The following is a 12,484-nucleotide window of genomic DNA, read 5'->3' as shown; positions in this document are numbered from 1 at the left end:
CTGCCAATGCCCACGTTCCTCTTTATAAAAAGACTGATCACCATGGGCCCCATCAAAGGCCAGATCTGAGCTAAGAAGAAACATAGGAAACTCAGAAATAAGAAGGAAAGCAGCCCATAAAAAGGCACAATGTACACCCCAAACAGAGAATGGGTTGAGAAGAGAGTTCCAGGAGAAACAAAAATGCTCCCCTGATGGATGCATGGGCAGCATGCGAAGGCTGGACAAATCCGTGTGGCACTCAGTCAGGAGAGGCAGCAGGCAGGAAACCGAAATCTGAGGTCTGCAAAACTGGAGTAAAATCTAGTTCCAACACCTACAAGTTCTAAGACTCTGGCAAATGACTGAAGCTGTTTGAGATTCAGTGAAACGAAGCGAGAGGAAGGGACACCCCTCCCCGCACCCGCACACACATGCACACACAGACTGTGCACAGGAGGCGGCAGTGTCTGGCCTGTAGAGCCCGGGGCTCCCCGTGCCAGTGGCGGGGGAAGGGCCTGCTCCAGGGACCACATCCCCTGGCTCAGGTGTGAGGCAATGACCACCTCACAAACGGCACTATGGAATTTACCTTAAACATGTAATTGTATAAAAGCACAGAGAAGGTAAAAGAGAACTTTCTCCCGAGTACCTGACTGTAATATTCAAAAAGTCATTTAAACATCTGCACAATGGAATACTGCGCTGCTATAAAAAAGAAAGAACTCTTACCATCTACAACAGCATGGATGGACCTGGAGAGAATTATGCTAAACAAAAAGTTATTCAAACACAGGTACAATCATGCTTGCTGCACAGTCACACCCATTTTACTGCTACCAAGGAGAGAGTGGCGAGTGGAAAGAGTTCACTCCAGGAAGGGCTGCAGCCCTGAAGCCATTCCTGATAAACTGTTCTCAGTGTGACACTGTGTTCCCTCCACTTGAAACCATCCTAGAAACTAGTAAGATGACCGCCAGGGGAGCCTACGGGTGACAAAACAGCCGCCATCACTGCACTGCAAGGCTCTATTCTAGGCCCAGATTGATACTTCATTCATTCATTCATTTTAAATCCTCACCCAAGGACATCTCCTTCATTGATTTCTAGAGAGATTGGAAGGGAGGGAGGGAGGAAGAGGAGGGAGAGAGAGAAACATTGATGTGAGAGAGACACATCGATTGGTTGCCTTCTGCACATGCCCTGACCTAAGGCTGGGGAACCTGCAACCAAAGTACATGCCCTTGACTGGGAATCCGGGAATTGAACCCGAGACCCTTCAGTCCATGGGTCAATACTCTAACCACTGGGAAAAACCACATTGATACTTTAGTTTAAAGTATCTGTAACGGGAGGTATTAACGCTCTCTCAATATGCAGATTCAGTACCAAATGCAAGGAGCAAAACTAGGAGATTTAGTGCCCAAACCCGACCCATTATCTGTTCCAGGTGTTGTCTTGGCACAGGAAACAGCATAAACAAGACAAATGAGGTTCACCCACCACACCCCAAATTAGGTAACTCAGGTACCGGCTGGGAGTACGGGCAATAAAGCAAATAAAATGAGTCACACACCATGTCAGGTGGCTCTATATGCTGTGAAGAAAAGCAAAGCAAAGAAAGGAGCTAGATAATGGAGGGTGTTCAGAGAAGGCCTGAGGAAAGGGAGTCTGGGAAGGGAGCTCTAGGCAAGGGCGGTCGAGTGCAAAGAGGCACCAACACACCCGCTGGTACTTCTGAGAAACTTCAGAACAAAGCTAGTGTGGGAGGTACAGAATGAGCCCAGGAAGTAGACCCAGGGATTGTTACGGAAATGACAGGCCGGGAGCAGACTGCATAGAGCTGTAAGCGTTAGCACTGTGCCTCCGGGGCCATGCTCAGTGGACAGGAGAAGCTTTCAACAAGCTCTCTCTTTGGACTGCTCTCCAGAGAATGGCTAGGGAGTGAGAGCAAAGTGAGATGGCAGGGGACCTGTGTTAGTTATACCAGCCCAGGCAGGACTGACCACTAGTGACATGGTCACTATTAGGTGAGAGGGGAAGGATCCAAAATAGACCAACATACTTGCAAGGGAAAGCCGACACCACTACGCTGCCTCAAGTCTCCGACCCTCGGCCGTGATGAGCCAGGGTCTAGTGTATGGATCTAGCAGCGAACAACCCAAGAGGAATCCTGCCTCCTCCCTCCACCTTCTAGGCTCCCACGTTACTGCAGGGAAAGCCCACATTCTCCAGCCTGGTATGTATGCCTTCCTTCCGACTTCTCACTCTGGCCTGGCGTCTTCAACTATGCTCTGCTGTAATGAAAAGGATCTAAACAAATTCTATGTCGTCCATTTGGCAATTCACCATTGAATTGTTCACAGGAGCTGCTGTACGTGTAATCACTTTCTGCGTTTGGCTCATCAAGGTTATGCTCCTTGGAGTTTGGGCAATCTTCTTCATCATCGTCTTCGTCATAAAAGCTTGTTTCTCTTGCCTCGTATTCATTAAGTACCAAGTGGCACCCACCAGCCTCTAGATCACACCCCTTTCTTGCAGGAAACATCTCCCATGGGGGAGGGGTGGGGTGCTGGCCCATGGTTATCAAACAGCCAAGCTAAAAACCAAAATGAGGACCTCCCATCACATGCCTGGATGAGGAGATCCTGTCCCTGCTATGTCCCTAGAATGTGACAATATTCAAAAGGTCTGTTTGGTAAGAAGAGACTAGGCTTAATGAAAAAAGAAAAAGAAAAAAAGAACTTCGCCTTTGCTGGTTTGGCTGGTGGATAGAGCGTTGGCCTGCAGACCAAAGGGTCCCAGGTTCAATTCCGGTCAAGAGCACGTACCTTGGTTGCTTGCTCCTCCCCAGCCTGGGCCCCGGTTAGGGCCTGTGCAGGAGGCAACCAATCGATGTGTTTCTCTCACATCGATGTTTCTCTCACATCGATGTTTCTCTCTGTCTTTCCCTCTCTTGCACTCTCTCTAAAAGATCAATGGGGAAATACCAGACCTAATAGTTCTCCCTGCCTCTCCCAGCACTCATGCAACAGACAGGGTGCTGGGAATGGATGGAATGTGTGTTGTTGGACAGAGTAAAATTTTGATTGTGAGTAGAAAAAAGTGGGAGAAAGGAAAGAGTAGAAGAATGTAACCAAACGTCACTGATTTGTTTGTCCATTACTCAACCAATGTTTATCTTAGAATCAAGTTAGATGCTGAGGATATAAAGAGAAAAATACATAACCCTTCCAAAGAGATTTTATATCCTAGTGAAGAGACAAACAATGGAGAGGAACAATGACCATGCACTTAAGGAAAGTCGACCAGGAGGGAAGAGGGGACAGGGATCAGGCCGGCGGGGGAACACGGGACTCGTGTTGAGCTGCTACCTGACCAGACAATGAGTTTGCCAAAAGCACGGACAACGGATGAACAGGAGGAACCCTTCCTGGCCCGCGGGAAGCACAGTGAAGGACAGACACACGAGCGAACACGCCTTGTGCCCACAGACGTGTGTTATTGTGTCTTAAAATAAAGGGGAAGAGGCTGTGTGACACTTGGTGCCCAGCAGTCAGAGCAGTGCTGGCAGCCTGAGAGTGAGACACACAAAGGTGAGTGCTTCCCTGGATGAACCGACATCCCAGGTAAAGCACCTTGTAAGCACCTTTAAAAGGCTCTGCTCGGAGTAAAGGTAAACAGGATCAGACTGTGTGTAGCAAGGCGGCTCTGCAGGCCTTTCCCAGCTGCTGCAATGGAAGGGCTGCAGACCTGGCTGAGCCATCTGCAGGCTGGCTCGCCCACGGACTGTCTGTTAAACACTGGTCAGCAGAGGGAGCAGAGGAGGTCTGTGAGGCCAGAATGGAAACCAGCCATGGTGCCCAGGGTTTGCTTACTGAAGTCCCTTGGCAGGTCACGGCAGAGATGTGTCACGTGGCATTCATATTTAAATCCTTGCCACTGCCTTTAAAATGGCAGCAACTGAGTCCTATAATCAGGAATAAGTATCAAAATAAAGACACCCCTTCTCAATCAGACAAAGAACAGGCACCTACCTCTGAACAGAAACAAAACAAACCAAAAAATAAATATTACAGATGGAAGTATAAATTAAACTACACATTCTAGAAAGCTACAGGTATAAGTTCTTAAACTTGGAAGGTTCTTAGACGATGTCACTAAATATAGAGAGAATGAGACAAGCTCAGAAATGGATCTGAGACGTAGAGAGCAAGAGAAAGTGGCAGAGACTATACTTTGTTACATTAATTATTCACGAGCACACAGATAAATGGAAGTGGTGCGGCAGACAGACATGGCTTTCCCACCTCCAGCCAATTCCCTCCTTTGTCCAGTGTGACTCAGACCACTGAGGCAGGTCCCTGATGGGGAGGGACACTTACTTTTTGGCAAATCCCCGGTGCTGGAGGCCGAAACCGTCCTGCTCCTGTCGTGGGACGGGCTGCTCTCCTCCTGCTCAGTAAGCGGGGATCCGTCGGAAAGTGCAGAGCCACAAGCCACAGGTTCTAAGGGCCCAGAGGACAATGATGTGGAAAACTCTGGAAACTGTGACTCGGGAATTTTATGTCGTCCATTTGGCAATTCACCATTGAATTGTTCATAGGAGCTGCTGTACGTGTAATCACTTTCTGCGTTGGGCTCATCAGGATTTGGGCAATCTTCGTCGTCGTCATCTTCGTCATCCAGCTGCTGCTCCAACAGGAATGGGCCGTTCCCAATGTGGCCATTGGTTCTGGGCAATTCTATCCACGTGGGATCTATGTTCTCGAGCTCCTGCTCACCATCGTCTTCATCCTTCTCGATGTTTTCCTTCTCAGCATCTTCTTTCTCTTCCTGGTCCTCAGCTTCACCTTAAAGGTTGATGAAAGGAGAATCAGAACTTGTTACCTCCTTACCACAACGGCACTAAGCACTCATCTCCTCCAACAAGAGACAACTCTAAATGTGCTTAACTTATGCACTACATAGCAAACACCGGTTGGCTCTCAGGTTTCCGAAATCTTAATTTGCATTTATTAAGTAACTGGCCTTCTCTTATTAGAGAGTTAGCTCCTGGGGGAAAATGATCTAATAGTTGCATTTCCATTTCTACCGTCTCCTCTGTAACCCTCAGGGAAGGTCTGTGGGTATAGTACTATTAGGTAAAAGGTTAATTACAAAATAAAAGACAATCATCAGCATGATAGAAACATGGAGTTTCTCAGATATTTCCCATGTTTTAAAAAGCTTGTGAAAATATTAACATATTTCTGGCATCCATTTTACAAATGAATTACCAGACAGTTCCCCATATTCCTGAGTAAGGAGTTAACGAGAACCCTCCTCACTCTGAAGCAGCACGGCCACCCTTTGTGGTGCCCCGGGGGAGGGTCCCTGTTAGTGGGGCCCCGGGCCCTCTCTGCAGCCCCTTCTTCCGAGCGACTGACCGTTGTCCAGCGCAGGCTCTCCCTCAGCAGCCTCCTCCAGCGCTGCTGTTTTTAGTTTCACCTCTGGGTGGTATTCATCATCTTGCTCATTCGAAGGTACAGCTGATGTGACGTTTTCTTCTATTATTTTCCTTTCAGCTTCGCGTTCCAATTCTTCTATTTCCTGCAGGCGCTTTTCCAGTAACTCAGCCTGCCTTTTCTGCTTCTTTTTCAGTTTTTTCTTTTTGTTTTTAGAAATTTTTCCTATCTACAACATGGTAAGAAAATACCACAGGTCAGTTTGCTTCTTTTGAAAGCACTATGCAATAGTATAAAGCCTGGAAGTACAGCAAATACTAACAAAGTCTTTTTTTTTTTTCAGATTGTATTCAATTAAAATCACATGCCCAGACATGAGATCTACCTGGTGGCTAGGGTGTCAGTCAAATCAGAAAAAAAAGGAACCAATGTAATATCAAATAATAGGTCCTACCCTCAGAGGGATGTAGCTTAAATCCAATTAAGTTTTTTCCATTGAAACTCTGAGAAGTACTGAATATGCTGAGATAACAAGAAGCACCACTTGCCAGTTTTATGTGCTGCTGCTTGTACACAAAGTAACGAAGTCTCCGCTCCTCACTACCTTACCAAGGACCTGCCAAAGCAGGTGTTTCCTTCACTGCTTGTGTTTGGGTCTCACACACTGAGCTGTTACCAACAGCCGAGACGGCATGAACGCAGGAAACGAGCCCACGAAGGAAAGGAAAAAAGAGAAAAGCGCCTCCCATGACAGGCATCTAACTTGGAAGCTACTAGCCATGAGAGCCTCCCGTTTTCACAGAGCAAAGCCAGCTGCTCGAGTCGTGGGGAGCTACGGAGAACGGCACAGCTCACGGCCTCGCAGGCCAGGCGGCGCAAGTATTACCACTTCTCTTCTACTGGGACTTCCGTTCCAAACTGAGGGCTGTGGCAGCACCCTGAATTCCTGGGCATTTCCTTTCAAAGCTCTAAAATCTGTAGTTGACGAGATCGAGACATTCAATCGTCCCCTGGACCCAGCTGGGGTCAGGGCTGCTGGGCAGGGTTTCTTTCCAGGCAGCCTGCTTCATTTGACTGGACTTAGTGTTTTCACAGGACCACAAAAAAGATAATCTCTCCCATATTTAACTACTAGCTAGAGGGGGAAAATTTAGAGCTGCATTAGAAAAACAGGTAACTTGGAAGCCAATGGGAAATAAGGTAAGGTGTTTTCAGAATAATCACACTCCAAACTCTATTTCTATCACCTATTTCACCAAGCTCGGCCAACAACACTCCAGAAAGCACGCAAGGAAGATTAAGATCAAACTTGGATCCGCTCTAACTATTTCTAAGTCTAAAATTCAGTTCAACTTACCAAAACAGTTTAAGTCTTATATATTCAAGGATACACAGCATTTGTAAACACACCTGTGTATTACATTACTATATATTAGGACATCTGTGATTGAGAAAGAAACCAAAACAATATATGACCAATTCCCTCAACCTACCCTTAAATGAAAAACTGTTGCAGAAAGAAACAAACTACTGTCACACTGTGAAAAGTTCAGTAATGAGCAGATGCTTTTAAGATTAGTACTTACAGGTTTTTGCTGTGGAGCCGTACTCACTAAAACAAACAAACAAAAAAACGACAGTTTAGAGGGAAATTGATACATATCCTTATTAAATTGTAAAATGAAATAATTACTGTCTTTTAATGGCTATCCAACTTCAACAATTTAAATACTAGAGCTTCTGAATCAAAGAGATCTAAGTCTAAAGAATGTTTACCCAACTCAAATGAAAGGTTCTTAAAAATCATAGCAATAGCTGTTCAATATGGAACCATTTCTCTTGTTTAAACTTGGATCCGTAACCATTTAAAAATAAAAAAATAAAAATAAAAAATAAAAATAAAATAAAAATAAAATGAAATGAAATAACCATTCTTTTCAGAAATAGGCCATCCAAAAGCACTGACTAATAACTTAAGAAAATGGAAGATTCACAAATGAAGTCAATGAACCAACTTGTTTTATAAACAATGAAACAATTTAGATGAGATGTTTGAAAATTATTCAGCAAGTTTGTACAACTAAAGTAAATCAAATATTGCAGCAAATATTCTACAAATCAAATGACCAGACCCTGCCAGCCTCAAAAGCTTGACAGACTAAAAGGGTCCATGATCTAGGAAAACACCGATGGTAGAAATCAAATTCAGAGGTGCTGCATCTCCCAAGCCCCCATCAGTCACAGGGCTGCAGCCCTGAGCCTACTCGCCTGCCTGCCAGCCTGGGGCACACACACTGTGAGGAGAGGGGAGAGAACAGTCCACCCCTCGCTGCCACCTTTGCAGTCAGGGAAAACCTGAAACTAAACCTGATATACTAATACTCAAGTCACTTGGTCTTTCCCCCCGCCCCTGGGGTCTGTAACTGATTCCAAATCCACTAGGTAGACTATGACTGATGTAACTATGCTAACTAGAGACTAGGAGGCATGCTAACAAGCCTGAAGCTAGAAAAAACTCTGATGACTACACGTCGGCTACATAAGCCCTGCTGCTATATATTCTTCTACAGAGAAGTGGGCAACAGAAGGAAATGTGCCACGGCAAGAATTGAAGTGACCTTTTAAGCGAGAACAAAGAACTCAAATGTGAAAATGTAATCTGAAGCATCTTCCTTCTTAAGAAAAAAGTAGTTATTTCTATCCATCAAGTTCTTACCAAAGTTCCTAATACGTACACAGCTGCCTCAGCATGCAACTCTGCAAGCTCTCAATGTTCCCAAACTGGCTGAGACAGAGCTGGCCCGGCCCTCACCTGCAGACCCTGACGGCGGAGGAGCGCCCGCTTTCTGCCACTCCGTGGCCTCGGCTGCCATTCTGCGCACGTACGCATCATCCACACACATCAAGATGTTTTCCGGCTTTATGTCAGTATGAATGATCTTGCATTTACTGTGTAGATAATCTAACCCCTGAAGTACCTGATCACAATGAAATTAAGAGAGGAGATAAGTTATTTATACCTTTATTAGTCAACATTTATTCGTAAAATAGGTAATATTGTCACACGGCACAAAATTCAAAAGACAAAAAACGATATTCAGTAAAAATCTCCTCCCACCCCAGCTCTTTCCCACAAGCAACCCATGTGTATCATTCTGGAGATAATTTATGCTCATGGAAACAAATGCATCTATACATACATCTATATATACATTTTTTAAAAAGACTTATTGATTTTTAGAAAGACAGGAAGGGAGAGGGAGAAAGAGAGAAACATCAATGTGAGAGCGACGCATCAATTGGCTGCCTCCCACATGCCCCCGATCAGGAATCAAGCCCACAAGCCAGGCATGTGCACTGATTAGGAATCGAACCGGCCTTTCGGTGCCTGGGATGATGCCCAATCAACTGAGCCACACCGGCCAGGGCTATATATACTTTTATAATAACTTTATTGAAATGTAATTTGGATACCAAACAATTCACCCTTATAAGTCTATGGTATTTAGATGTGCAGCCATAGCCACTATCTAATTTAGAACACTTTCATTACCCAAAAAGAAACACTATACTCATTGGCAGTCATTCTCCATCCGCTCCAAACTCCTCCAGCCTTAAGCAACCACTAACTTACTTTCTATCTTATTCTGGACATCTTACCTAATAATCCTATCTAATCTAATAAAAGAGAAACATGTAAATTGACCGACCCTCAGCTAAGCTCATCAGCCAATCAGGAGTATGCAAATTAACCCAACAAAGATGGCGGTTAATTTGCATACAAAGGCACCCAGTGGCCTGGGTCCCAGGAACATCATCGGGCACCCAGGTCACTCCGAGGTAGGCCCTGTCACTCTGAGGTGGGCCCTGAGCAGCCTAGGAAGGGCCTGCGCCAGGGGGCTCCTGGGCAGGGCCTGAGCCTGCGATCAGAACTGAGGGGGCCCCTGCCCAGGCCTAACGCCTCGGCCAGAGGGGTGGAGCTGGCGATCGGAGGAAGCAGGGGGTCCCCTGGCCAGGCATAAAGTCCCGGCCAGAGGCCTTAGGCCTTGGCAAGGGCCGAGCCGGAGATGGGAGGGAGCTGGGGGTCCCCTGCCCAGGCCCCAAAGCTTTAGGCCTGGGCAGGGGCCAAGCCAGGGATCAGTGTGAACTAAAGAGGAAACACTTTTTCTGACCGCTCATTGGCTAAGCTCCCTGTATGCCGCTGGTAATATTCTTAGTAACTTGGGTAATAAGAATCCAAGAAGGTGACCTAGGGTTTTTCCACCACACTTCTGGAGAAAAAAAACACAGATCCGCTGCTGGAGGGCTAAGAAATGTCATATCCTGCCCTAGCCGGTTTGGCTCAGTGATTCCTCTCAGCCCCACTGGAGTCCTCCAGTCCCGGGGACGGCCACTGAGAGCAGGGCCTGCTTGGCCGTCACCCGTGGTGACCCAGAAGTGGCCAAGCAGGCCTGCAGACAGCCAAGGGGAGCAAGGAGCGGGCCTAAGCCATCAGTAGGACATCCCCTGAGGGCTCCCAGTATGTGAGAGGGGGCAGGCTGGGCTGAGCGACCCCCCTCCCCCACCAGTGCACGAATTTTGTGCACCGGGCCCCTACTTTTATATATAAGTGAAATCATACATAGTGGTCTTTTGTAAGTGGTTCATCCAAATACAGCATGTATCAGCACTTCATCACTCCTTTTCATTGTTAAACAATGTTCCACTGGATATACCATATTTTGTCTAGCCATTCACTCGATGGACATTTGGGGTTTTTCGACTTTTGGACTACTACAAATAAAACTGCCATGAACATTCACATACAAGTTTCTGTGTGGATATATGTTTTTATTTTTCTTGGGTATATACCTAGGAGTGCAACTGTTGGATCATTGGGTAACTCTATGTTCAGCCCTTTGATAAACTGCCAGACTGTACAGTTTAGACTATACAGTGGCTACACCACTTTCCGTTCTCAGTGGCCACGTGTGAGGGTTCTGATGTCTTCCTCATACCCAGCGCTTTCTCTGTCTTTTTCATTTCAGTGACTGTAGTGGATAGAAAAGGTATATCTCACTGATGACTAATGATGTGCATATATTTTTAATAATGCAGGAAAGGAGGTTGAAGTTTTTCTGGACTTACTTCCATGGGAGAGGAATTTTTTCAATTATTTCCATACCCAATTATTTTTAAAATACAGATCATGTTCCTATACATTAGAAATTCAAGATGCTCAACGAATATTAACATTTAATAAATATCATTAAACCATTTTAAGACATTTAGGGGTCTTGTCCACAATAGACAAGTGGGGAAAAGACAAGCAGAAGATATATAATATCACTCAACTCTGGAAAGTTAGCAGTAAAAACCTAACACTTCTGTCTACCTTGAGTATCTGGCTAAACGACCTTAGCAGACAACAGAGAGTCAGGAAGTGAGGGTACAGATACAGAGATTTCAAAAAGAGAAAACGGAATGACTGTCTCTCAAGTAGGATGAAAATCCCTCATCTAGTCTTACCCCCACTTTTCTAGCCACACAGTAGACTACGTGTTTGATACATAGCAATAAGCAAAGTCCCCTGGCTTCATGGGCTTACATCGTCCTCACGTTATCACAGAGCTTACTGCTTCATGCCAGGGGAGAGAAGGGTTGGCCAAGGAGAAACCAAGTTGAATCATGGGGACAGTAAACACAATTTAGAATGTGGACGAGTTCCTACTAATAGTACCAGTAAATGTCAACACTTTTCTTAAAAGATCTTTCACCACCATCTCATCCTCAAGTAGCTTTTATCTTTCTACCTCAGGTCCTTCACATTCTCAGGTTGTTTTACCATGTGGGAGGCTGCACAGGTATGAGTTCATGAGATTCACTATCCAAATGTGTTCATATGAGTTCCCCATGACAATGAGGCTATCAAGATGAGCAAAGTGTTCTCAGAAAGAAGAGTCCAGATTTTTTTAAATGTTGCTATTGCACACACTTGGGTTAACTTCCATTAAGAAGCATAGTTTGTAACATCTGACTATGAAAATAAGGAAAAGACTTCACCACTGGAACAAATTAAGTTAATTAAGATTATGTAAGTCATTAAAGGAAAGAAAATGGTTAAGAGATGAAGCATTAAAACACAACCTCAGGGGTCACACTGTTACTAAACACTGCTCACTCACTCACTGGGCAAGGTATCTGAGCTTCCATTTTCATATCTGTAAAAGGGGGGAATATATCTGTTAGAAACAGTGAGAATTAGAAATAATCTGTGGAAATCATAAAAACAAGGTCTAGCTTACAGGAAGCTCAAAAATAAGTGATATAATTGAACTAAGCCAGAAGACTTGTATTATTGACTAAGTAACTATAACTCGACTAAGTCATTTCTTAAACTTCTCTAGGCTCAATTCTCCCATAGCTAACATGAATGGGCTCTACTTGATAGTCTCTGTGGTAATAAAGTTACATAATCTGATTCTGTAGTTTCTTTTAATTCTAGACTACTATTTTTTAAAACCTTTAGCTGTAAGCTAAGAACAATAGTTTTATTTTTTTTTAAATGTCATTTCTGCCCTGGCCGGTTTGCTCAGTGGACAGAGCGTCAGCCTGCGAAATGAAAGGTCCCAGGTTCGATTCCGGTCAGGGGCACATGCCCAGGTTGTGGGCTCAATCCACTGTGGGGGGCTTGCAGGAGGCAGCCGATTAATGATTCTCTCTCATCATTGATGTTTCTATCTCTCTCTCTCCCTCTCCCTTCCTCTCTGAAATCAATAAAAATATATGTATATATTAAAAAAATGTCATTTCTGTTCTCAGCCACTGAGGTTTAAAGCAATAAAGCACCCCAGAATCCAGAATCCAACAATAATGCAATCTTACAACCATTTGTGCAGAATTACTATGATGATGCAAAAAATAAAATAAAAATCTATGAAGCAAGCTTCATGCTCAAGGATAGGTCTCCCCTTGCATATTCTGAAAAAATAGTTAAAAGGAGCCTTTACTAATTTCCCCTCTGTTGCCTTCATTTGTCAAATCTTAAGTATTTCTCTCCAGCCTAAAAAAACACACAT

At 44.7% G+C, this 12,484-nt stretch overlaps 1 protein-coding gene across 3 annotated transcripts in view; it reads right to left on the bottom strand.

The window, feature by feature from the left end:
- SRPK2 (SRSF protein kinase 2) overlaps positions 1-12,484 on the bottom strand; it is a 148,349-nt gene that overhangs the window by 16,884 nt on the left and 118,981 nt on the right. For all 3 annotated transcript variants that reach the window (XR_001515750.1, XM_006774891.2, XM_015571221.1), the window contains exons 7-10: positions 8,239-8,404; positions 7,013-7,038; positions 5,409-5,655; positions 4,365-4,832 (exon numbers count right to left, since the gene is read on the bottom strand). Coding sequence is in view for 2 of the 3 variants with exons in the window: in XM_006774891.2 (XP_006774954.1) it covers positions 4,365-4,832; positions 5,409-5,655; positions 7,013-7,038; positions 8,239-8,404 (907 nt within the window). In the remaining variant the exon portion in view is untranslated. The remainder of the gene's footprint in view (positions 1-4,364; positions 4,833-5,408; positions 5,656-7,012; positions 7,039-8,238; positions 8,405-12,484) is intronic.

This window comes from Myotis davidii, unplaced genomic scaffold (genome assembly GCF_000327345.1).
Source record: "Myotis davidii unplaced genomic scaffold, ASM32734v1 scaffold125, whole genome shotgun sequence".
Lineage (NCBI taxonomy): Eukaryota > Metazoa > Chordata > Mammalia > Chiroptera > Vespertilionidae > Myotis > Myotis davidii.
This window is presented reverse-complemented; position numbering and strand designations above follow the sequence as displayed.